This window comes from Sipha flava, unplaced genomic scaffold, assembly GCF_003268045.1.
Source record: "Sipha flava isolate LNK unplaced genomic scaffold, YSA_version1 84_pilon_pilon, whole genome shotgun sequence".
Classification (NCBI taxonomy): domain Eukaryota; kingdom Metazoa; phylum Arthropoda; class Insecta; order Hemiptera; family Aphididae; genus Sipha; species Sipha flava.
This window is the reverse complement of record NW_020273626.1, coordinates 926,492-949,800: the sequence shown is the minus strand read 5'-3', so window position 1 is coordinate 949,800 and position 23,309 is coordinate 926,492. Positions and strand designations below refer to the sequence as shown.

The window sequence follows — 23,309 nt, the reverse complement described above, 5'->3', positions numbered from 1 at the left end:
AATATTTTGAAGAAAATAAAAATATTCCTTGAATTTAAGTATTTTTCGAACAAATTTTACCAGTTTTTGAGGGAATATTTAGGGTATATTTTGAGGTTTTTTTTCCATGTATATATTATACTTAAAAAAACCTAAAAATCCGCCTTTTAATTATAACTTAAGAACTTACCTAACATGTATTTTATTGTAACTTATTTATACCATGACCATACCATCAAAAAAAGAAAGCAAACATTTTCAACTTACAATCATTAAATGCTTCTGTCTATTACATATCAATACAGTTTTGGAACAGCCATTTTAATAATAAAATGTGTTGGTATCAAATCGTTAAATTGTTAATTGTTATGTAGGTACTCGAGCGCCCGGATATCTGTTTACAATTAGACAAAACGTCTGTTAAATTAACCCACGATTACGAAAATATTATTTTATACTTATTTCTTACATATCGCAATATATAATTTCCTTATAAATATTTTTTTCTTCGAAGTCTTAACTTTTTCCACTTGCTCAAATATATTAATCAATAAGAAATTTCATGTAAATACAAATATATTATGTACTTTATGTGATAATTACTAACGCCATTTAGCGTTAAGTCCCCTCGGACTTAGGAGATTTAAATTATAGGGTACACATAATCTTACTTTAAATAAGAAAGAGGACTTTGTCCTCTTCCGCCACTATATCGTCCTCTTCACTTTAATCACTGATTACAAGCCCAAAGCTTTCATGACATGTTAAATATCATTAACATATATAATATATGGTAATATCATTACCAATTATTATTGGTACAGAGGAAATCCCACCTACTACAGTATTTCGAAGCAAATCATGCGTATTTGTGAAAATAACAGGTTAAATCATATTTTAAAATGTAACTAAAAAACGAAATTAACATTGATGTTTTATAATTATTATAAGCATTATCTACAGTGAAACTATTTATTTTTGTTTTATAATCTCATATTGCCGAAGAAGTAACATATCTAGACATAATAATTATGTTTAGATATTAATAAATAAATTATATTAATAATTATTATTGTTTTACATATATTTTGTAGCGTTTGGTGCAATTCCACTTAAAATCATAATACTACTTAAAGTATTACTTAAACATGTATTTGCACTATTTTACTAATTAATTACATTTTGCGAATTCCTAGTGAAATTAAATGTTAACCTATGTGTAAAATACAGCAATTGGTTATGTTTTTCAGCAAGCGATGGTCGTCGAGTTGGATCATGCTTCGAGATGAAGCCATGCGGTCTGGAAGCCGCTTGCCAGCAGTTGGATGAAACGTTTTACAAGTGCGTTTGTCCACAGGACGCCAGTCAGCCCACCGATGACCTAAAATGCCCCACGCGAAAAACTGGTAAGAACATACGCTTTTTTTCGTCACCGTTCTCACCCGTTATATTTGTGGTCGTCTAATGACAACCAAAAGAGTGAAATAACACACTTTAATTTTTTCATTATCACCCAATAAAGCGCAAGGGCAATAAAATAAAGAATACGTTGTACTCTTCCGTACATGGTCACTAGTAGATTTCAATATCTGCATGCAGTGGCGCAACTTGCCCCCCCCCCTTCCCCTTTCAGAAATAAAAACTTAGTATGAGTCTAAATTGTTTTCCAATATGCATTATCTATGTATAAATAACGATTAAACAATTTAAATTTTCCTATTTTACTTACCAAACACGTTCCGAAATTTAAATTTTTTTCAAATTTATAACCACTCCCCCTTCTGCCACTGATCGAATGTGTCGATATTTATATTCAGCCGATAACCAAACTGAACTATTTTTTCTCTTTTATTTGATTATATAAATTCAAGATCCATGATTGTTCAAAAATTATTAGATGTGTCAAATTTCTTACGTACGCACTAACTGTAACCGCATACCGTCGTAGTACCTAACGTGGTTACATTTGGCCGGTAAAACGATACAGTCGATCAAAGATAATTAGACTTGCGGTAATGATCGACTGCGCTACATAAACGTACAATGAGATCATTAGCAGTGTAAACCATCCGTGTGCTCTTTTTTGTTTAATTTCTTAATAGTCGTGGCAAGGCCTGGAACCGAACCCAAATAACCAGTTTTGGAACCCAAGAAACCTTAAAATTTTGGAAACCGGAACCGAATTTTTACATATACAAAGAACCGGAACCCTCTTTTTAAGATGAAAAATATTGGATGTAACAAACATTATTAAATATGTATTTATTGTTAAAATTTCAAAGCATAAATAAATTTTTGAGGTATAATTTTTTTAACAATTTTATTTTTAATCTTAATTTTTAATATTATTTGCTTGCCTAGTATAATGCCATAATACCAGTAACATATATGTAATTTTTAAATATGTATCAAAAAATACTATGGAATAAATTTTAAAAATTTTTATATAGAACCTTATGATACTGGAACCCGAACCCTTATTTTGTATTTTTCAATAACCATAACCCGAACCTTTTAATAAAATAATTGAGAACCGGACCGGAACCGGAACCTTAAAAACTTAAAGATTCCAGTCCCTGAGCCATGTTGCGCTCTTCCAGATAATATCTTTATGCATTATGACGCTCTGTGTGCAGTTCCGGTTTTCCCAAAATCTTTCGTGAACCTGAGCATCAACAAGAACGAACATGCGTCGGTGGCTACGAAGACTCGGCAGAGCACGACGACCAGTCAGCCGATAAAGACAACCACGGCGATCAATCAGACGGCGCCGCTTCCCCGTGACGTGACATCGACAGGCCATACGATCGATTATGTAAAACGCATAATATTATTTAATTCATTAACTGTACTAGTCGATACCAGTGTTCGGATGAAATAAGTAATTTTCTATGTCTAGATAAAATACAACTCGAGTGTATCTGAATAAAGATAAAAAATAACTTAATTCATATTCGCCTGGGTATAAGATAAACACTTTTTTGTCTGGATAAAAAATGTTTCGTACCGTTTTTAAACGAGTGCAAACCTAACATCGTAGATTTTTCTTTTTTTATTTGCTTTTGCCTTACAGTATTATAGCTTTTAGAATTTCTTAATTATTAATTATTAATGAAACAGTGAAAAAAAAAAAAAAAAAAAAAAGGTAAAGATGAATAACATATTTTTGAAATTAAATATTTATAATGTTAAAAGTAATAACAATTATCGTTCAGAAATTTTGCCATAACTATATTAATGAATAGTTGAAATTTAAATTAAATATATACTGAGTGATATTAAATTTATGATTATTTATAGCTCAAAAGTCAAACGTTATTCATAATTAATATGCCGATAACTGTGAATGTCCATTCTTATACAAGTATATTTTCAATTTTAATTTATAAAAAATAAACATTATACCTACTTGCATGTAAAAACATTAACGTTATTCATATATTTCTGTATGTTGTATTATTTATGTTTTATAACTTATACACTTTGATTGAGGATTGAAATAAAAATTTAAAAAAATTGCACAAATCTGGTAATAAAAATGTATCTAGATGGATTTATTCTGATCAATATAATATTCATCAAAGATAAATACTTAAATATTTTGTAAATATTTATGTAGATAAGATAAAATATAAGTAAATAACAATCTAGATAATTAATTCATTTAAATTGATATCTAGATAAATCCGAACACTGGTTAATTAATACCCCTGACTGAGAAATGTACAGTGATTAATAACAATTAATAATTCATTTTGCATGACAATTGTGTACGACACAATAATATTGTATTAAATTATATTATGATTATTAATTAAATGTGTACGATTTAAATACTGGATTACAGGATCGAAATATTTAAAATTAAACTTAAAATTAACTAGTTTGTTTGGTATGTGACTTAGATAAATTATTGGATCACTGTATGAGTGATATCTAAAGCTGGGAGGATATGAAAATTGGATATATATTTTTAAAATTGAAAGCTCGAAATCTAAAACTTATACTAGATAAAAAAAAAATCAGAGTAATCTATCATACCATTTATTAACTTGTAAATGAACACTACATCAAAATATTTACGATGTGTAGCTATTGATACAAAATCAGTGTGGTTGATAATATCTGAGGAAGATATTTACAAAAAGTCAATTTGATAAACAAATTTACATGTTTGAAAAGCCTTATAATTTTCCCAAACTTTTTAATTTGACCAAAGTGAGACGTATTTGAAACGACAGCCTTTAGTAACTATAATAGATCTTTTATTAGGTTTGTTTTTTTGGGAATTTTTATGGGTTAACTTCATTATCATAACCTCGTTATTTTTAATATACAGAAAAATATTTTATCACTTTACACAATGTACGATCCTATGCGTATGTAATATAAAATAAGAGATGAATTTCGTTACTAAAAATTGAATGTTTACTGCCGACTGACCCGTTACAGTTTCAACGAATAGAATAAAATATCGATGATAATCAAATATCTATTCAATAGAATAGCAGTTTTCCGTAACGAATTTTATATTCAAATGCTTTTCGGTAAAGTATCGAAGTATACAACTTTATCATTATTTTCGAGAATAGCTTAGATCAATGTATTATTTAATTTATTCCGGAAGAGATCGTACATAGTTCGATACATTTCGTTATTGTTACACATTATTATACTTTCAATCTGAAACATTTATTTTGTAATAGTATTGTGTAATTTTTATTGAAATTTAATGGCTTTCATTTTTTGAGACTATGATAGTCACCGATGTACTGTTATAGACCGATCATAGTATTTATTTTTAACATCAATTGTTCATTCAATTAATAAACTAAAATACATTTTGGCATACCTTGAGAAAGGTTAAAGGACCACTATTGAATTAAATGGTATTTTTCCATTTCGGTAACTATTAAAGTGGTTTTTAATTCACCGAAACTTGTGGTAAATTTTTTTTAATGATCATTTTTTAATTAAAATTTTTATAAATATTAATAATTTATAAATTTTTAAAAAAATGTTATCAAAATATTTACCTTTAATACAGATTTCACATCTATTATTTTCAATCAATTTATTATCTACGCTCAAATAACGTTTTATGTTAAATATTTTATAACTCCTCATATATATTATGGTTACATGTAAAGCATTTATTATTAATAAATCGGTAAATGGTTAGTTTTTATTCAAATCGTTTAAAATTAAAATGAGAGCCGTGTACGAAAAATAAATCATGAAAATTAAAATAAAAAGTACACTATCATAAAACAATACGTTACTTTTTCATCTGGAATCCAGTACAACGAAATTAAGTAATAATAATGTAATGAATTATTATTCTAAAAATCTTTTGTACATGCCAGCGTTCTTTTTAAAGTTATTGAGAGACTTATATACCAATTTTTCTAGTGAGGGAAACCAGAAGAGCTGTTTTACAAATATATTATATTGTAAATAACATTTTTATACTCAATGTGTCAATCAATTTTTATATTTAATAGATACAGAAATAATCGAGCTACAGTAAAATTTAAAAAGAAAAAATGTTAAAAAAAATAAAACAATGTCACCCGGTACCATTATACGAAATTTACTGTGTATTATAAATAATTAATAATACAGCTTTCCCTGCGGTTTGAATTTCTGGCTTGCAACCAACTTATTTGAACAAAATTTTGAAATATTACCGAAGAAGACCATTGTAACAGCAATATACCAGTGTATTATAATTTATAATATTAAATCGTACACAAATTTATCAATGTAACGTTATAATTACAAAACTGTATTTTAACATAGATTTTTTGCTTTTTATTTGCAGGAAAAACAGTTGGATATACGATTGTTAGGGTTTGCGTTTCAAATAAACTTAATGATAATGGTGACTGCCATAGTGGCAATCGCATTTCTGTTACTGATATTAGCCGTGTGCTGGAGTCGTTCGTCGAAAGGCTGTTGCAGGAAAAAGAATGTAAAACCAAAGGTAAGTGTATGGACACCCTTACCTTATAAGGATAAAAAATTTACGCGGGAAACCAGTTGCCCATAGGTATAAACTAGGCGAAAATGAAAAATAACAGCTACCTGCGGCTGTTCGTGTGAAAAAACGTCATTCAAACAATTTCCTCTATTAAAAATGATATAACATTGTTGCAAACGTTCGAAAATTGGTCTTGTTTACGTCCTCAAACCGATCGAATTATATTATTGTATGCTTTGTATTTTCCGCTAAACAAATTCACTATAACTATAATATTATTGTAGCTGCACTACGTATACGTATGTACTTGACTTTGTTTTTTTTCCTCGACGATTTTACGCAGTCCCTTGTGGTGCCGCTGATGAAGGGTATGATCCAGGACGAATGTTACGCGCTGAACCCGCAATACGCGGCCCCATCACCGGCAGTAGACGCCAAGAACACGATACTGATACCGTACCTGAGCAAAAGTTGCATATCGTCGATGCAAGAGATTGGTCAAGGTTATTTTGGCAAGGTCTACAAAGGTATGTTAACGCATCAATAATCGAACACTATCGATCACGCGCTCTTAGAATTACACGTACTTGGACCGGTGTCACTGAGACTGGGCGTTGAATGTTAGAGTCAACAGCTATTGTATCGATTTTGAGTTGTTATTATAACTACTCGATGCACTTATACGATGTTTGTTTAACATGATATCTTGTTTGCGGTGAAGTCAACTTAAAAGTAGTAATGGTTTATTTTTGAAACCCTGTCAATCCATTAAACAATTTGTTCTTCAAAATTCTTCGTGACATGGATGCATGCTAAGACGTTTTAAAATTAAAATAATTCAAATTGTCTCCATGTGTTAATTGAATAATTTTATTTCTAAATTATAATAATAGCTACCTCTTCAATATTCAATCTAAAAATACCATCGGTTTTTTTACATTTTTTATTATAAGGAAATAGTACGAGTTGGGTTAAAATATTATAACATTTATTTTTCAGCCTTGAGTATCTGTTTAATAAAATTCCAAACTAAGTGTTTATTTTACTAAAAAATATTTTAAAATATTCTTAGTTATAAAAATGCTAACCTTTGTAAATTTGATACAGATCATAAAAAATAAGAAAAATTTAGAAAGGGCTGGGGATAAAACAAGAAGTGTAGTTATGCATAAAGCACACCTATTCAATTTATTATTAAAAAAAAAAAAAAAAAATTTGGTTTGATTTATTTTTATTGTTCTGTGTTCTGATTAGAAAGACTTTTTATTAATTTTTATTACAGACTTTTCGCTTTAACTCCACCCGCAGGACTGAATCATGATTCCAGATCTGGCTGTCCGGGTTACCGTCCTTCTCCGTCAAACTGCGTGAAAATTCGTAGATTTTATACGTTTTCTGTTTGAACTGTACTGCTCGAGATAATGGCAGGAGTAAAATACAGTTTTGCCAGTAGCACAGTTATACATTTAAGGTCTCGGCGGAGTGTGATGTTAAATGCTCAATAGTTGTTAACATTTTTAATTTTAAATTTGAATTGTTTGATATAAACAACTAAACATAATACTATTTCTTTTAATTTTTCTCTCTTCTTAGCACAAGAAAAATGTCACTAGTGGGTAACTTCTTACACACGAATCTCAAATGTTGTGCCTTATAGCAAATAAATTTATTATGCTTATTTTTGTCTCGATTGTTTATTTAACATAAAAAACAAAAATAAATAAATAAAAATTACTTTGAAAATCATTATTGTAACATTGACATAAATTTATTTCGTACCATAAACATAATACATTTCGTGCATAATATATATATATATATATATATATATATTTGTTAACATTTTATGGGAAATTGATTTGACGAAAAAATTTATAAAATAATTTTAATATTTTTGTATAAATACGCAGATAATTAATTTGGGTCCCGAAAGCATTGATGTGTATTGTGTATTGCTCTATCTCTTGTAGGTACGATTTTACGGTACATAGAAGTAGCGTTCCCGGAATATATAACTGATTAATATGAGTATTCTTGTCTACAGTATATAGAAAGCGTATATTTTAAATACTTATTTTATTTGTTAATTTCTATAATATCAACTCGTCGATTTTCGTTGTGCATTTAATATGAAGGTAAAAATGTTTGTTTTGAAAGGTATTGATCATTCTGCCCAATAGATTACTGAACAAATTGATTTATATTTGCTCGCAAAGGAAAATGCAATAAAATAAAATATTTTATCTTCAGTCATCATTTTGTTTGCTAATGATCACAAACAGTCAGACCTCGTCATTGTTTTTAGCATTTTCAATATTTATGTTTTTTTCTAATTGATTTTATTACTTGAACAAAATAATGTTTATATAACCAGTTTTTATATCGACACCAATATTACTTTATAGATGACACCGCTATCGTAACAATAATGTAATATAAGTAACAATATAACACAATTATGTAAACACCAGTCTTTTTTGATTATTGTGCAGGCGTTCTCAGACACAATGATGGGAAATTGGAAACGGTCGCGATTAAGGTGCTCAAAGATCATACCAATGCCGAGGCTAAGGAGGACTTTATGAGGGAAGTCGAGATCATGACGTATTTCAGGCATCCAAATATCTTGACGTTGATTGGAGTTTGCCCACAAGGTAAGTAATCGCCGGTATAAAGCATTTTACTGAAGTAACAATAATAACAATATAATCATAATAGTAATATTTCGCGTTCATAATATTTGTTTTTGACATGTGAGGGACAGGTCGTTTAATATTTGTTCTCCGTGACTATATAATCATATATTTCCCGTCCGCCGAATGATTAATTTCTATAAACTCGTAATAATATATCGATCGGTCCATTCGTTATATTATTATTATAGTTAACTCGTAGAAACTTTTAGGTCAAAAAATGGCTTAACGTGTGCTGTTGGACTTTCATAATAAAATATTATAATATTGTTCAAACTTGTGTTTAAATAGTGGGATAGTGGGTGAGTTCAAAACATAATGGTTTGACAATTCAATAAGGTTTTTTAAGTCATGCAAATGTTCTATATGCCATAAAAATGATTTTAAAATTACAATAAAAGTTATAAAAAATTAAAACGGTAAAATTCCTTGTAATTAATTAATAATATAATCTACTGAAAATTTTCATTTTCATTTTAATATTTTTAAATATTTTTTAATATTCTACATTAATCAAATCGGCATTTAAACAGTACTCGTTTTTCCGAATTTTTAATTTACTATATTATATAACGAACATTAATAAATGTTACGAAGTGATTCAATTATGTTTTAGCTTTAATTACATATATCATACAAATTCAAGATTATAATTTACAAACATATGTATGTAAATTAAAATAGTATTCCCGTTTTCTTCACACCATTTTCGGAATGCATTTATATCTTTTTGATGTAGTAGAACATAATTTTAACTATTTTAACTAGTCAACGCTTAGGTTTTTGTTCACATTTATATTTTAAATGCCTATTCAAAAGCAGTTACCATCAGCCAATATGTTACATCGATATAAATCAGAAGTCGCCAACCAGTCGATTGTAATAAAAAATTAGAAAACCAATGCCAGATACCACATTGAAAAACTCACATTTTTTTTTTCAATTTTCTTGAATACTATTAAAATATCTACTCCTAAAATCTCCTAGATGTCGATTACCAGAGACTTTTCTGAATGAATTTGTCTGAAAAGGTTGGTGAACCCTGATATAAATCAATATAAATTGATCGGACACTTTTTAAAAATAATTTTCATGTGAATGAATGGAAAATTATTTATTCACTCGAAACCATTATGTGAAATCTACGTCTATAACTCTTGACGTGTATACATAAAAGAAGTTATAAAGTTGTGAACAGACCGTTAATTTTTTTTTTTTTTTTGCTTAATACTTCCATAGTTATTTGTGTACATTGTAAGCGCATGTGTTGTACCGATGTTAAAATATTGAGCGCATGGGACATTAGAGTTCAGTGGGACCGTATATTTCTGCACATATATACACACGCACATATACCTACACTGGTTACTCTACTTAAACTTTAACCTTAGTTTCGGATATTAATCAAAGATCTTTACTGCGTTTGTCGAAAGTTTGAATTATAAACTAAATGTTCCTGAACTAAGCTATTCTGGAAAATAAGTACCTTGAGCAATATAATATAGAAATATAAATATTTTTCTAGAATCGACTAGACGATGTAGAAAGTTGTACAAACGACGTGTATTCGTATTATTTGAAAGACAGAATTTTAATTTATACTACATGCTTCGGTGACGCTAAGATGTTGTGTAGTTGATTCAGTCGAATCATCCACATAAGCTTTCGCAATGGTGCATGAATATTAACAATAATAGTATGGCTGCTGATATATCCAAACCATTCCTAATAATATTGTATTGCTATGTATTGAACTGAGAAAAACATATTTAATACATTGGATTTCATAGTTCTATTAATTTACTAATTCATAAATGTATTATAACGATCGTTTTGTTTGCTTTCAGACTAATAAAATACATTAAATTTAACCGGTTTTATAGTTTTAATTATAATGAAATTATATTACCTACGTATTGAAATCATAAATTAAACTATATTGCCTAGGTATTTTGTTTTTATTATAAAAAAAAAAAATTAAATAAATAAATTTAGTAAAATCTAATCAATAAATGTATATTATAAATTGATAAACTTCACATCGTAATATTTTAAATTATTTAAAATAAGGTAAAATATAATAAATATAACCCATATCTCATATTCAATAGTTTACATTATTACACTACAACCTATGTTGTATTATTTTCCGAAAAAATGAATGATTAATAATTTTTCATCGTCCATATTGAACAATATTTAAAGTAGATAGCATTATGTAACATCATTAAAATAATCTATAATAACTTTTTGGCATCATTGACATTTTGTAAAAGGTTTCAATTGTTTGACGGCTAATATTTCTGCTAAAATATTTAATCGGAAATTAGCTTTTACTAATAACGGTATTAACGAAATTCATTTCAACCCCAGGCATTTATCTTACATAAAAAAGAAGAAAATTAAATATTAGTGAAATAAAATAATTTCTTAACAAAATATTAGTGATAAAAATGTTAAGTATTGAAATTTAGTAGGAATAAATACGTAGTATTTTATTGACACGATCATTTTTTGACCAGACGTAGTAATATAATGTTTTTGTGTTTTTTTAAATACTTAGAAGACGTGTCTTCACCATGGATGATATTTGAATACATGGCGTACGGTGATTTGACGGAAGTCTTACGAAATAGTAATGAACAATTTACGAACCGTTCTTTAAACCTACCCATCGTGGACAAAGTAAGTGCGAGATCAATCGTAAATTCATGTATTAACATCAGTTTACAAATCAATTATGACAGTGGGATTTTTTATTGAAAAAATGGAATTGAACGAATTAAAGAATTATGATTTTAAGGGGATTTGTTTAATTAAAACGAAATATTTTGAAAAATTAAAATGTAACAATACGATTTCATGTTATGGAGGAACAAACCGCACGGTGTAACTATAACACTTTTGACTCTTATGTTACATAATTCGATCAAAATCACTTAGATTATTTTAAACCCTATTCACCGAATAGAATATTATAATGTTTACTATGTGTTGCCCGACTAATGATAACTAAGTAATTAATTTTTGTTATAAAAACCAAAAATGCCATGTATTTATATACAATTATTAAATTAACGTATTCATTTCAGTTTTATTAAAAATGTCGCGTGAAGTAGCACGTACAGCAAATCATCGCTACAACTTTTACTTGTTGAAATACTGCAGTTATAGTTTCTTCTTGCTGTGTTAAATAGATGTATAATATATCAGGGATAGGAATTTAACCGAAAAGAATCGATACTGTAACCGGAACCTTTATATTAATAAATTAAGTACCGGAACCTAATTGTAATTTTTAAATTATAAAGGTTTTTTTAAGTTCTCAAAAAAAAATAAATGGTTTGATTTAGCGTAACTTATTAGTTATTACTAGAGCGCGGATTTGTATGCATTTAAAAGTATCAAAATATGCCATATAATATGCAGTAAAAATCATGAAAATATGCAAAAAATATGCAAGAATTTTTTATTTATTTAAAATTTATAATTCAACTTATAAAAATTAATTACTTAAATACTTAATACAAAAAAATGTAGGGAATTTTCTGAACTTAATTTATTTTTAAAATGTTATTTATTATTAAAATAAATAATTATATGCATATCAAGTTTATCTTCTGTGAAGCTGTGTCGTTTATCGGTTAACATATTTTTAAAGACTGAAAACGAACCCTTGATGTCAACCGAAGTTATTGGGGCATATTTGAAGCAAGTGGTATGTCGATAATCGACTGACACAGCAAGAGCGATTAAGTTTACGTTGTAATCGATAATTTATTTTATAACTATATATATAAATTATTATTTAGTGACTGTGAAATTTATTTTTGATTTTTCTACTTAACAAAATATTATTTTATACATTTTTTTTTAAATTTTCACTTCAATATGCAATAAATTTTGAATTTTGCCAAAATATGCAAAAATATGCAATAACCTCAAAATATGCAGAAATATGTAAAAAAAAAAATTTCACCATTAGCTTCAAATTATGGTGATTCGTGGAGATAACTGACAAAAATCCAAAAATATTGAATGGAAAATCTATGCGATTACATAGAAATCCGCGCTCTAGTTATTACTATTTTATTTTTAAATAATATGAAATTCATTCTTATAATATTTACTATATACCTAGAAATGTACAAAATTAGTACTCTTGATAGGTAGATACTCATTAAAAATAATTATATCTTTGAAATGTTTATTACATGTATATTTATACCAAAATAGTATTATTTATAAATGTCTTTCTCAGTGTACATCATAATTGAAATCAATACTATATTATCTTCGAAATAAAAGGATGATAAATTTAAACAGACACACTGCCCGCTAGTGTATTATTACAGCAAACGATGCGTAAGTGAAACGTTCTATCAATCGAAAATAATGTCTTGGTGACTGTAATTTTCGATTTTATAACAGTACAATTGTATTTTAAATATTTAATAGGGAGGTTAAAAGTATTGGTAGTATTGTACTTTAAAATAATTTTTCGTTTACATCTAAAATATTACCATTATAATGCTTTTTAATGGATGGACAATAGTATATTAAAGTATATTCACTAAATAAGAAATAATCTTATATTTTACTGATAACAGAACCAAACTGGGACAGTTATTTTATTTTCTGAGCACCAGTAACGATAACTTCAAACTGTTCGAGTCTCTGATATATATTTATACAGAGCCGGCGAAAGCTATGTGCGATCCGAGCGATTACCTGGGGCGCCAGCACGAAAGGGGCGCCAAAATGAAAATTGTTTTCATCTAATTTATCTTTTAATACGCATTAACGATCTACATGAAGTAAGATTATAACAGTTGTGCTTTAGGTACCTAATCAATATTCATATTTTTTGTTTAATTAATTTCTACATAATATTTTGGTTCCTTATTAGTTATTTTTATACAATGAACTCCGTTCTCTGGTTGTTTTGATAAATAAGTTTTTAGTGAAACACAGTACTCCTATATTGAAGGCAGTGGTGGCCCTTAAAATAATATTTTCCCTGAAAAAACTTTCAAAAAGTAAAAAACATCAAGCTCAAAATTAGAACTATTATATTCTTGCAACGAAAAAACAAAAACCTGTCCAAAAAATGCGTTATTATAATACTAAGTTATTATACTAAATATGTACTAATTTTATTTAAATTCACTAAAAAACTTTATTTTACTACTACTCAAACTAAGTGGGTCGGAGTGGGGTTCAAAGGCACCAAAAGATGGTTTTATCTAAGGCGTTAAAACTTTTAACGCCGGCCCTGTATTTATAGTACGAGTATAGTTGTCGAATATCGGCATCATATTTTGGTCGGTATTGTTGCACTGTCTCGACATCGCACATAATCATACGTCACACATGTTTTGTAGGACGCGTTGTTAATAATATCCTTACAAATATCGGCGGGCATGAAGTATTTGGCCACTCAACGGTTCGTGCACAGAGACTTGGCGTGCAGGAACTGCTTGGTGGGACACGACTTGACCGTGAAAATCGCCGACTTTGGGATGAGCAGAGACATTTACACGTGTGACTATTACAAGGTATAATATCATTTAGTGCTCGGTATCACGACGAAATCAATATAGTTATCCATTTGGTTGTTGTTATCGTTTCAGGTGGGAGGATCCCGACTGCTTCCGGTCAGATGGATGTCGCCGGAAAGTGTCGTGTACGGCAAGTTCACGTTGGAATCAGACGTCTGGTCGTTCGGAGTCGTGCTATGGGAAATTTATTCGTTGGGTAAACAGCCGTACTATGGTTATTCCAACGACGAGGTAAACTGCGTTTGATCTAATATTGAGTTTCGTAGCGGGACCGATACGACGGAAAACGAGGGTCTTTTGCACAAAAACAATTACAATAATAATAACACGCTTTTGTCTGTACAACATCGCGGGTTTAAAGACAATACTTGGATTGTAGAAATTCGAACGTTAGCAAGAAGTTAGCATCGTTTTCGAACATTTTCCAACACTAGTTCATTGATAATTACAGTGAACCAATTCGATATTTTAAATTTATATTTGGTTTTTTTCGATTATTCGATTAACTTTTGCAAAATATGACCCTCTCCTAAAGTATTGACTAGAAATTATTTCTTATGTTTTATTTTTCATTTGATTGAACTATCATTTCGGTCGAAATCGTGTACACAGCAAAAATAAAAAATAAAATAAATATTTAAAAGGAAAATGTTAAAATCAATTAGGAATAATGTCGAATCAGATTATTGAAGTGTAAAACTGTTGAATAATGATGAAACTAATCTGTAATTATTGCGTTTATAAGTGCACTTAATGTACAGTACAAAACGATTGAAATGTGATAACAAAATGGTAAATTCGTCTAATTTGTCGTGTTTGCAGTGTTTTAACGGTTTTTTCCACCCCCAATATTTCCAATTATTCCGAACAGTGTCGGCCTGACCACGGTCTGCTCATGAGAATGAGCATATGCCTGTTTTTATTCTCTCTGTTTTCTTCCGACAACCTCTCTGTCGTTACGTGTTGCGAATATTTTAGTTACGATAAAAATTACCATTGACGAAATATTTATTACGCATTACAATACGATGTACGCAGTGCTCGACTTGGGGAGGGAGGACGCAGGAAGACGGAATACCCCTTCTAATTTTTAGAAATTTTATCGTCTTCCTATTATTAATACGTTATAATTATAACGTTTAACAAGTTTTGAGGACGCAATTTTTTTTTAAGCAAACAGAGTCCCCCTTCTTTAATTTTGCCAAATCAAGTACTGAATGTACGTGTAACATACCATTATTGCGTATAGTTCATATCGTTACACTAATGACAATACCATACCAATATCTACATTTCACCAATTATTCAGGAGAGTGAAAAAACTGAATAAATATCAACAAATATTATACACCTCATACTTTTATTAAGTTTAAATTTGTTACGATTATTCAACATTTGTTGTTTAAAATTTAGTGTAGTTACTTGGGATTAACTAAAAATGTTGTGAGACACGTGTTATTGATCAGTGCTTTAAAACAGTGGTGGTCAAACTACGGTCCGCGGGCCAACTCCGGCCCACCATCATTTAATATCTGGCCCGCGAAAGTCTTCTATATTACAGCACTTATTTGTATAACTGTAATATTTTGCATTTACGTAAAAAAAAATTTAGAATGCATTTTTTTTATGGCCCGCGATAAAAAAAGTTGTTTTTTATGGCCCGAGGAAAAAAAAGTTTGGCCACCACTGCTCTAAAACATGGTTGAAATTTATAAAAATACTAAATAATACATCTAATTCGGAGGGCATGGGCGTAACAGAAATTTATTAGGGGGGAGGGCGAATATATAATTACATATCTAACAAAAAGGGTGTCTGCGGCTAGACGCCGCTTAACTACCTACATATTGTAAGATAAGAAAAAATTGAAAATTATGGTTTAAAAAAAAAAAAATTGTATAGTAATAGCTATAACCAGCTGTTTTGTATTTATTTTAAAACAAGGTGCCTATATTAAATATCAGAGGGGACACTGCCACTCTTAATTTATCCTATGTTAGTTATTATTTTGTGTGCAAGGAGATAGCAAATATTTTGATACCAAAAGCTCGTGTTATGTAAAATGTCAGAAATACGTGGTATTGCCGTTAGTGTAATACGTGCGCATGACATTTATAACAACCGGCGGTGTCGCGACATTGTTCGCAGGTGCTGAAACTGATCCACGATGGCGTGCTGCTGGACATACCGTTGGACTGCCCACCCGTCATCTGCGTGCTGATGAACGGCTGCTGGAAGAGCGACCCGAAGGAGCGGTTGCGGTTCGTCGACGTGCACGACCGGCTGAAGAACGTGACCAAGCGCCCGGAGCTGGACAGCCCACTGCCCCGGCCGCCCGCATTGCCGTCCATCGTGGACCACCTGAGCTTGAAGAAGATTCCATCTGAGGAGCTGCTGGACGTCGAGAACTATTTGCGGCCCGACGATCCAGGCAACAACGTCGAGTACATCACGCCGTTCCCGTACTGACGTTGAAAAAAGCGTGTTTCTCATACTACTTTTTCTTCTCCTCCTCCTCCTCCTCCGTTAAAATGTCGAAGCCTCCTCAATCGATGACGTTAGTCAATACGCTCAAATTATTGTTGTGTACACGGTAAATGAATGTTTTTCCGATGTACTTACTTTTAAAAAAATAAATATTTTAACAGTATTAAACTTTAAAATAAATGGATTATGGCCGATTCAAAACAGTTTATAAATACGTCGTGGTCCTCCGGTAAAATAGCCGCAGGCCTTAGTTCGAGAATTATCGTTAATTTATTATTTATTAATTGTATATTAATTTGTTGATTTAAATTAAACAATAATTGTATTTTCGACAGTCATCGTAGCTGATAGATCACGATGCACGCACATGCCATTGCGTGTATATTTTCACTGCGACTCGGCGGTTTCATTCGGGCGACGGTGTGGTTTCACGTGATTTTCGATTGACACGATTGAGTTTATCGACAAATCAATCGTTCTAGCGCAATACGTATTTTGAGTTCTGGAGCACTTTTGGTTTTCAATGAATACACATATTTCGATCATGCAATCAATACATACGGAATCCGAGCCCTAATATTATAACGATTGCGATGTACACATGTTAATTTTTGAACTGAATGTTTTTAGGTGTAAGTCTATCCTTTAATACGTCCCATTTTTTAATTGTTTACATTCGTTGTCGGTCGGAAAGACGAGCTTTGAAATTATTTATGTAATGCTTGAGAAACCTAGTTATTTTTAATGTTAATTTTTTTTTATACCAATTATTATATAAAATCTATCGTTTATTTTTGTACAAATATATATTACATGAGATTATTGATTGTTTAATTTAACTTGTTATACGATGTAATAATTAGTTTTATGAATTTGTGTATTATATTTTAATATTATAGTGTACATCTATTAGCATATGATATAGTTGTGACTTTGTTTTTAAAGAACACCAATGTTTTCGTGGGACAACTATTTGAAAAAAGTTTCTATTTGAAATTCGAAAGTGATTACTCATCATGTCCATTCCATTTATTTCTCTCTCATTCGGATTATCATTTTTTTTGTCTGCCCAAACACGAATTAAATGATCGAACGGGACTTCACTGCAAGCTGATGCTCAATCGAAATCGATTTGTCTTGAGTTTTGAGTTCCTTTTAGAGTCAACTCATACCGTTTCTCTTCCCGTAATTTTCTTAGAACTCTTATTTTTGTATACATCATATATTTTAACTCTAAGTACAGATAATTGGCCTCTCATTAGGTTGACATAAATTATAATGAGTGGGAAGTGGATTTATATACTCTAAAATATAATGAACAATTAAATTTACAATATACATTATTGTATTAAAAATATTATATTTCTTATGCAACAAATAACAAAATATTGAGGAGGCTGGAGCAGCCTACATTTTTCACGCATTTAAACCAATAAGATGGAGAAAAATTCATCTAGTAATATTTATACGATTTTAATTTTGAAAAATTGTTTAAACTTATTTACTATGTTTTGTAGGAATCGCAATGTTAATATTTTTTTTTCTTTAAATATTCAATAGTTCGTATTTTAATTTTTTTAAAGACAAACATTTTGATTCAGAATTGTAAAAAAAAAAAAGCCTTGAACGAAAACTGAAAATTCATTTTCTACAAAACATAGGAGACAAGTTAAAAAATTCGAATGTATTTAAAAAATTGAAATCGGATTACCATGACTAGGCGAATCTTATTTCGGCATTTATTCATTGCATATTTATTAATATCAATTAGCTATTATTGAATATTTTAAAAACGAATGAAATTATTTCACGCATTCGGTGTCATGCACGTATGAGAATTAATGCGTTCACGAAATTGCGATAATGACAGCAATTACGATGTCGACCGGCAACAAATTTATCTTGTATACTATTTAATTGTCTATAATATTATGTCTATATTCTACATGCCAACATGGCCAGGTGCAGCGCCAAAATTATTGTTTGGTTGAATTCCAAATGTACGAAAGGTCAGTGCAGAGGTATATAGGTAGTTTTTTTGTTACAGGGAAATATTTTAATGAGACCACCAAAATTAAGAAAAAAATTGCTTATAAAAAATGTAATATATTTACTCATCCTTATTTAATTTAAATAATTTAACTATAAAAAAAAAAAAATTCCATGAAAAAATTAATGTTATCGAAGGGGCTACCGATATAATATAGGGCGAGGGCCCACAGGGAAAATCCCTTTTTCTCTATGGGCCTATCCATCTCTGGGTCAGTAGCGTAATATGGATCGTAGGCAAGCGGACGCAGTAACGGAATACTCACACTATTTACTTCTCATACAACATAACTTGTTCTCACATAACTTCTCATCGACACTTCTCAAACATAAATGCTGTACGAAATGCCTAAATATTACTCCTTGAAATCATACTATGCTTTAGATCCGTAAAGAGAAAATAAATTATTTTAAGTTGATTTTTTGTTTATTCGAATTATAATAAGTTATAATTAATCACATACAGAATTTGTTAAAAATAATAATGATTTATACTTTAATGTTATTAAATATTATTTATGCGAATTAAATTTACTCATCTGGAGATTGTTAACCCGAAAGAAATTTTTATTTTAAAATAAATATCACATCTTAATAATTCTATTATCGATTTCAAATATACACATTGCGAAATCAAGTATTGCGGCATTGTATTACTGAAGAAAAATTTCTGTAGTTCGATATTGTCAGTGTATAAAGTATTGCAATCAAAAAATATTTTATTCTTACATGCACAAACTGTATAGGAGCATATTCAAAGAATCGTATATCAGTAAAATATTCTCTCCGATGTAATCGCTAATCTACCACTGATTATATTTGAAATCTGAGCTGTAAAAAATATCTTATTTTTCTTAAGAAAATTGAGAGTTTCAAGCTTGTAGTGAATTGCTATCTTAGAGTACGATTGAATCGGCCGATAAAACATTTAGTTTTAACTATATTTAACTAAATGTTCGTATTCATAATTAAAGATTATAGGGTGGTTATGATAAAGGACAACGTCGTCATTTCTGGAAAAATATAAATAGTAATATCTTTGAATTTGGTGTATTATATATTTATACATTGTACGGTTTGTTATTGATATTGGCGATCGACGATATCGTCATTTCGGAAAAAAATAAATGCCTTCACCACGCCCCTAGACTAATCTTCTAAGGCCGTGACCCGCACTAAAGAGTAAAAATAAATAAAAACAAAAACCAAATATATGATTATATCATTCGATTCATGAGACTGTATGATCGCCTACAATTACCTATGTTAATTATTTTTTTATTTTTATTTTCTATTGTAACATTTAGGATGTTGATATTGCTATCAAAATATAAAATATTTGGAATTTAAATATTTGTTTAATTAAAAAGTGGTATTCAAAATATATTTAAAGTTGGTGGAGGGAGGTAAGAGGGACAAAGCCCCCCCCCATGGGTCTGTGTCAAATAATTGCGCACGTGGAACGCAGTTTTCAAATCGTTGGACTGAGCTCCTCTACTTAATTTTTCCTAATTCGAGCACTGTAAATAACCGATTAGAGTTCGTACTTATACTATTATTTTACTATTATTTTTACGACTACTTAATCGTTTCACATTATTTGTATGAGAAAAACAATCCATCGGAAAATGTAAAGTAAAAAAATTAAAATGGTTTATGTGTTTTCCTTATAACGTGTAACATCTCCGAGAAACGGATAAATCTAACAAAGATGATCCGTAAGAATTGTTGTTAAATTATACGATGTTCAGCGGAAACAATGACGTTTTTCAGAATACCTACTAAAAATCCAGTAAAACGTATTTTAGATCCATCAAAACATTTTAACTACACCCGCTGGAAATTGTAAATTTATATATATATATATATATATATATATTTTTTATAAATACTCATATGAACAAAACAAAAAAATATGTACGTAAATGCAAAATCAAAAACACTATTTTCTTCATAAGCTTGCAACCGTAGTCAATTCGTACGGATTAACCTTTCGTCGGAAAATTTAAAAGCTCATGTACGCATACGTTCAAAACGTTTTAACTCGATTATATCATTCTTTCGGTGCGGGCATGGAAAATAGAAATTATAATGGTGTTTAAATATTTACTGTGAGCAGTTTTTATTATACTATACCAACATTGGATTAAACTTTCAGGGTGCTATTAAACAAGTATGTAATTGCGCAGCAATGTATCAAGTGGTTTAAGGGTCGTATAAATTCACTTTATCACCGGTCAGCCAAAAATTATAATTTTTACGCACGTCGCACCCTGCAAGATGGGATTTCACCCCTTAAATATTAATAAGAAAATTCTTATCGCATAAAATAATTTGCAAGTGTAATATTTGTTATTGTACGATTTAGTATTATATTTTTGTATAATTTATTATTTTTGAGTTTTATGTTGCTTATTTTTTTTCACCTATATTTACGCGTCACTGAACCTCATCACTCGTGAGTTATACATATTTTAGAGTTAAAAAAAAAATCTTCCAGTAAATATCTACCGTTTAAAAGAGTGGAGTTATACTTGATGATTTTTTTTATAAGTATACCCTGTTATAGTTTAAAATGATATGCTAGTTTCTTATGTGGTAGTTTCATTTTCTTCTTTTTTTTTTTTAATATATTTTTCGAAAACTATTTTTTTGATATCTTTTTCTGTTTTTATGTTAAATTAATTTTGAATTGAAAATATTATAATATTAAATTCTGTTTTTATTTTTAAACTCTTAAATTCGTTTTTGATAAAATCTTGATGCCCGCCAATCTAAAATATTATGCAAACACTTAACCACTTATTAGATATTGGTGGAAAAAATAGTATAGGGATTTTTAGAGTATACTGGACATATTTTAATCAGGCTCTGTTCATCTTGTCCATTTTTACAAAAATGTATAAAACTAATTAAATGTTTGCGTAAAATTAAGTTTTCAGACGAATGTTTTCTGTCGAATTCTAATAATTTTACTATGGGTCGTCGTTTCGAAAACAATAATCCGTACCGTTTTGGCCAACAAGGAATATTATTTTTATGCAAATATACATTACATAGCATGTATAATTGTAGAAAAATTCAATTGAAAAATTATGAATATTCTATTGTACATAGACTCGTAACAAATATAATACTGGGGAAAAAAAAAGTACATTATTATTTGCAAAGAGATTTCCGTGATGTGAAATATTTATAAGCCGGCTATAGTTGCACACGCATTATAACATTACGATGACATTAGTTTAAAACAATAAAACAACAATTACTCATCATTGGTGCCTATAGTTTATTAATTAACACTGCTGTTACATGATTAGTGTACTGTTTGGTGATGATGTTCCTGATACAATTGTACCAGCCCTAGAAATATATGGTGGAGGTGGGTACCCCCGGATCTTAGGCCTGAGTCCCAATACTATGTACCAACAACCACTTATTTTGCTCATAGTACATCTACAAATAACATCCATTGAATAGAGTTTATAATATTTGTGAGTTTATAATAATATGTTACAAAACTGTTGGGTCAATATTACACAGCACACACAGAAATACAGTTTACGGAAAGCGCGTTATTGTTGTAGGGGTGGTTGGGTGGTTTTATATAATTGCACCAGGGTCTGAGCTTTTGGGTGAGTTTTGTTACCACGTTACTGGGTTTATGTATACGTTCGTTTGAAATAATTGAGTATACGTATCAAACGTGGGTGTGTGTGTGTGTGTGTGTGTGTGTGTGTGTGTGTGTGAATTTCAGATACTGTATTAAGTATGCATAAAAGAAATTGCAAAAAGAAATAATTTTAAAAATGTAATACAAAAACCCCCTTCATCAATAGTATAATATAACGTACTGTGATATAAAATCAGAAGGAAAAAAAATACATGGTAGTTGAAGATAATGAAATGTAATAGTCAAAAGAATAATAGATGTAATGTTCTTTAAAAAACGAATAAAGAAAAATTCGTGTAATCCAACATAATTTTTTCTTTAAAAAAAAGCATCTGTGCAAAATGGAATAAATGGATATTTTTTGTGAAACTTAATAGACATACGAGCATATCAGTAATCCGTATTTGTATGATTCTGAAAATAATCAATATCATCTAATCTGAATCAGGTTTCTTCAACCGAGAAGTGTGTATTGGATCCGCAGTATATATATATATTTTTTTAAAGTCGTTCAATTTAATTGAAGGATCCGGTAAAAGTCCTCTTTTCAGTTTAATATACGATTTGGGGCGATCGATTTGACGTTATGATAATATAAAGATTTATCACGAATCTAATAAAAATCGTCTCTTTTTAGATTTTAAACATAGCAAGGAATACCTATATTGTATTTTAGGTTATTTTTATTTTTCAGTTAACAATTTATCGAGGAATAGAATCCGTACCAATAGTGAAATACATTAGAAATTTGACACAGGTAATGTTTAAATTAATTGGGTTCACAATTTTTTTCATTAGTTTGTCTATGTGTAAATGAATACTGAAAATAATTGAAAATTCCTTCTTCGATAAAACTAATTAATTTAATTCAATGTGTTTAATGG

At 29.5% G+C, this 23,309-nt stretch overlaps 1 protein-coding gene across 1 annotated transcript in view; it reads left to right on the top strand.

The window, feature by feature from the left end:
* The window catches only part of LOC112693280 (tyrosine-protein kinase transmembrane receptor Ror-like), a 59,689-nt gene extending 42,211 nt beyond the window's left edge, over nucleotides 1–17,478 (top strand). The window contains exons 2-10 of the mRNA XM_025568271.1: nucleotides 1,230–1,385; nucleotides 2,616–2,794; nucleotides 5,804–5,965; nucleotides 6,306–6,489; nucleotides 8,455–8,616; nucleotides 11,219–11,340; nucleotides 14,040–14,213; nucleotides 14,289–14,447; nucleotides 16,365–17,478. Coding sequence (XP_025424056.1) covers nucleotides 1,230–1,385; nucleotides 2,616–2,794; nucleotides 5,804–5,965; nucleotides 6,306–6,489; nucleotides 8,455–8,616; nucleotides 11,219–11,340; nucleotides 14,040–14,213; nucleotides 14,289–14,447; nucleotides 16,365–16,685 — 1,619 coding nt within the window. The 3' untranslated portion in view covers nucleotides 16,686–17,478. The remainder of the gene's footprint in view (nucleotides 1–1,229; nucleotides 1,386–2,615; nucleotides 2,795–5,803; nucleotides 5,966–6,305; nucleotides 6,490–8,454; nucleotides 8,617–11,218; nucleotides 11,341–14,039; nucleotides 14,214–14,288; nucleotides 14,448–16,364) is intronic.
* The last annotated feature ends 5,831 nt before the right edge of the window (nucleotides 17,479–23,309 follow it).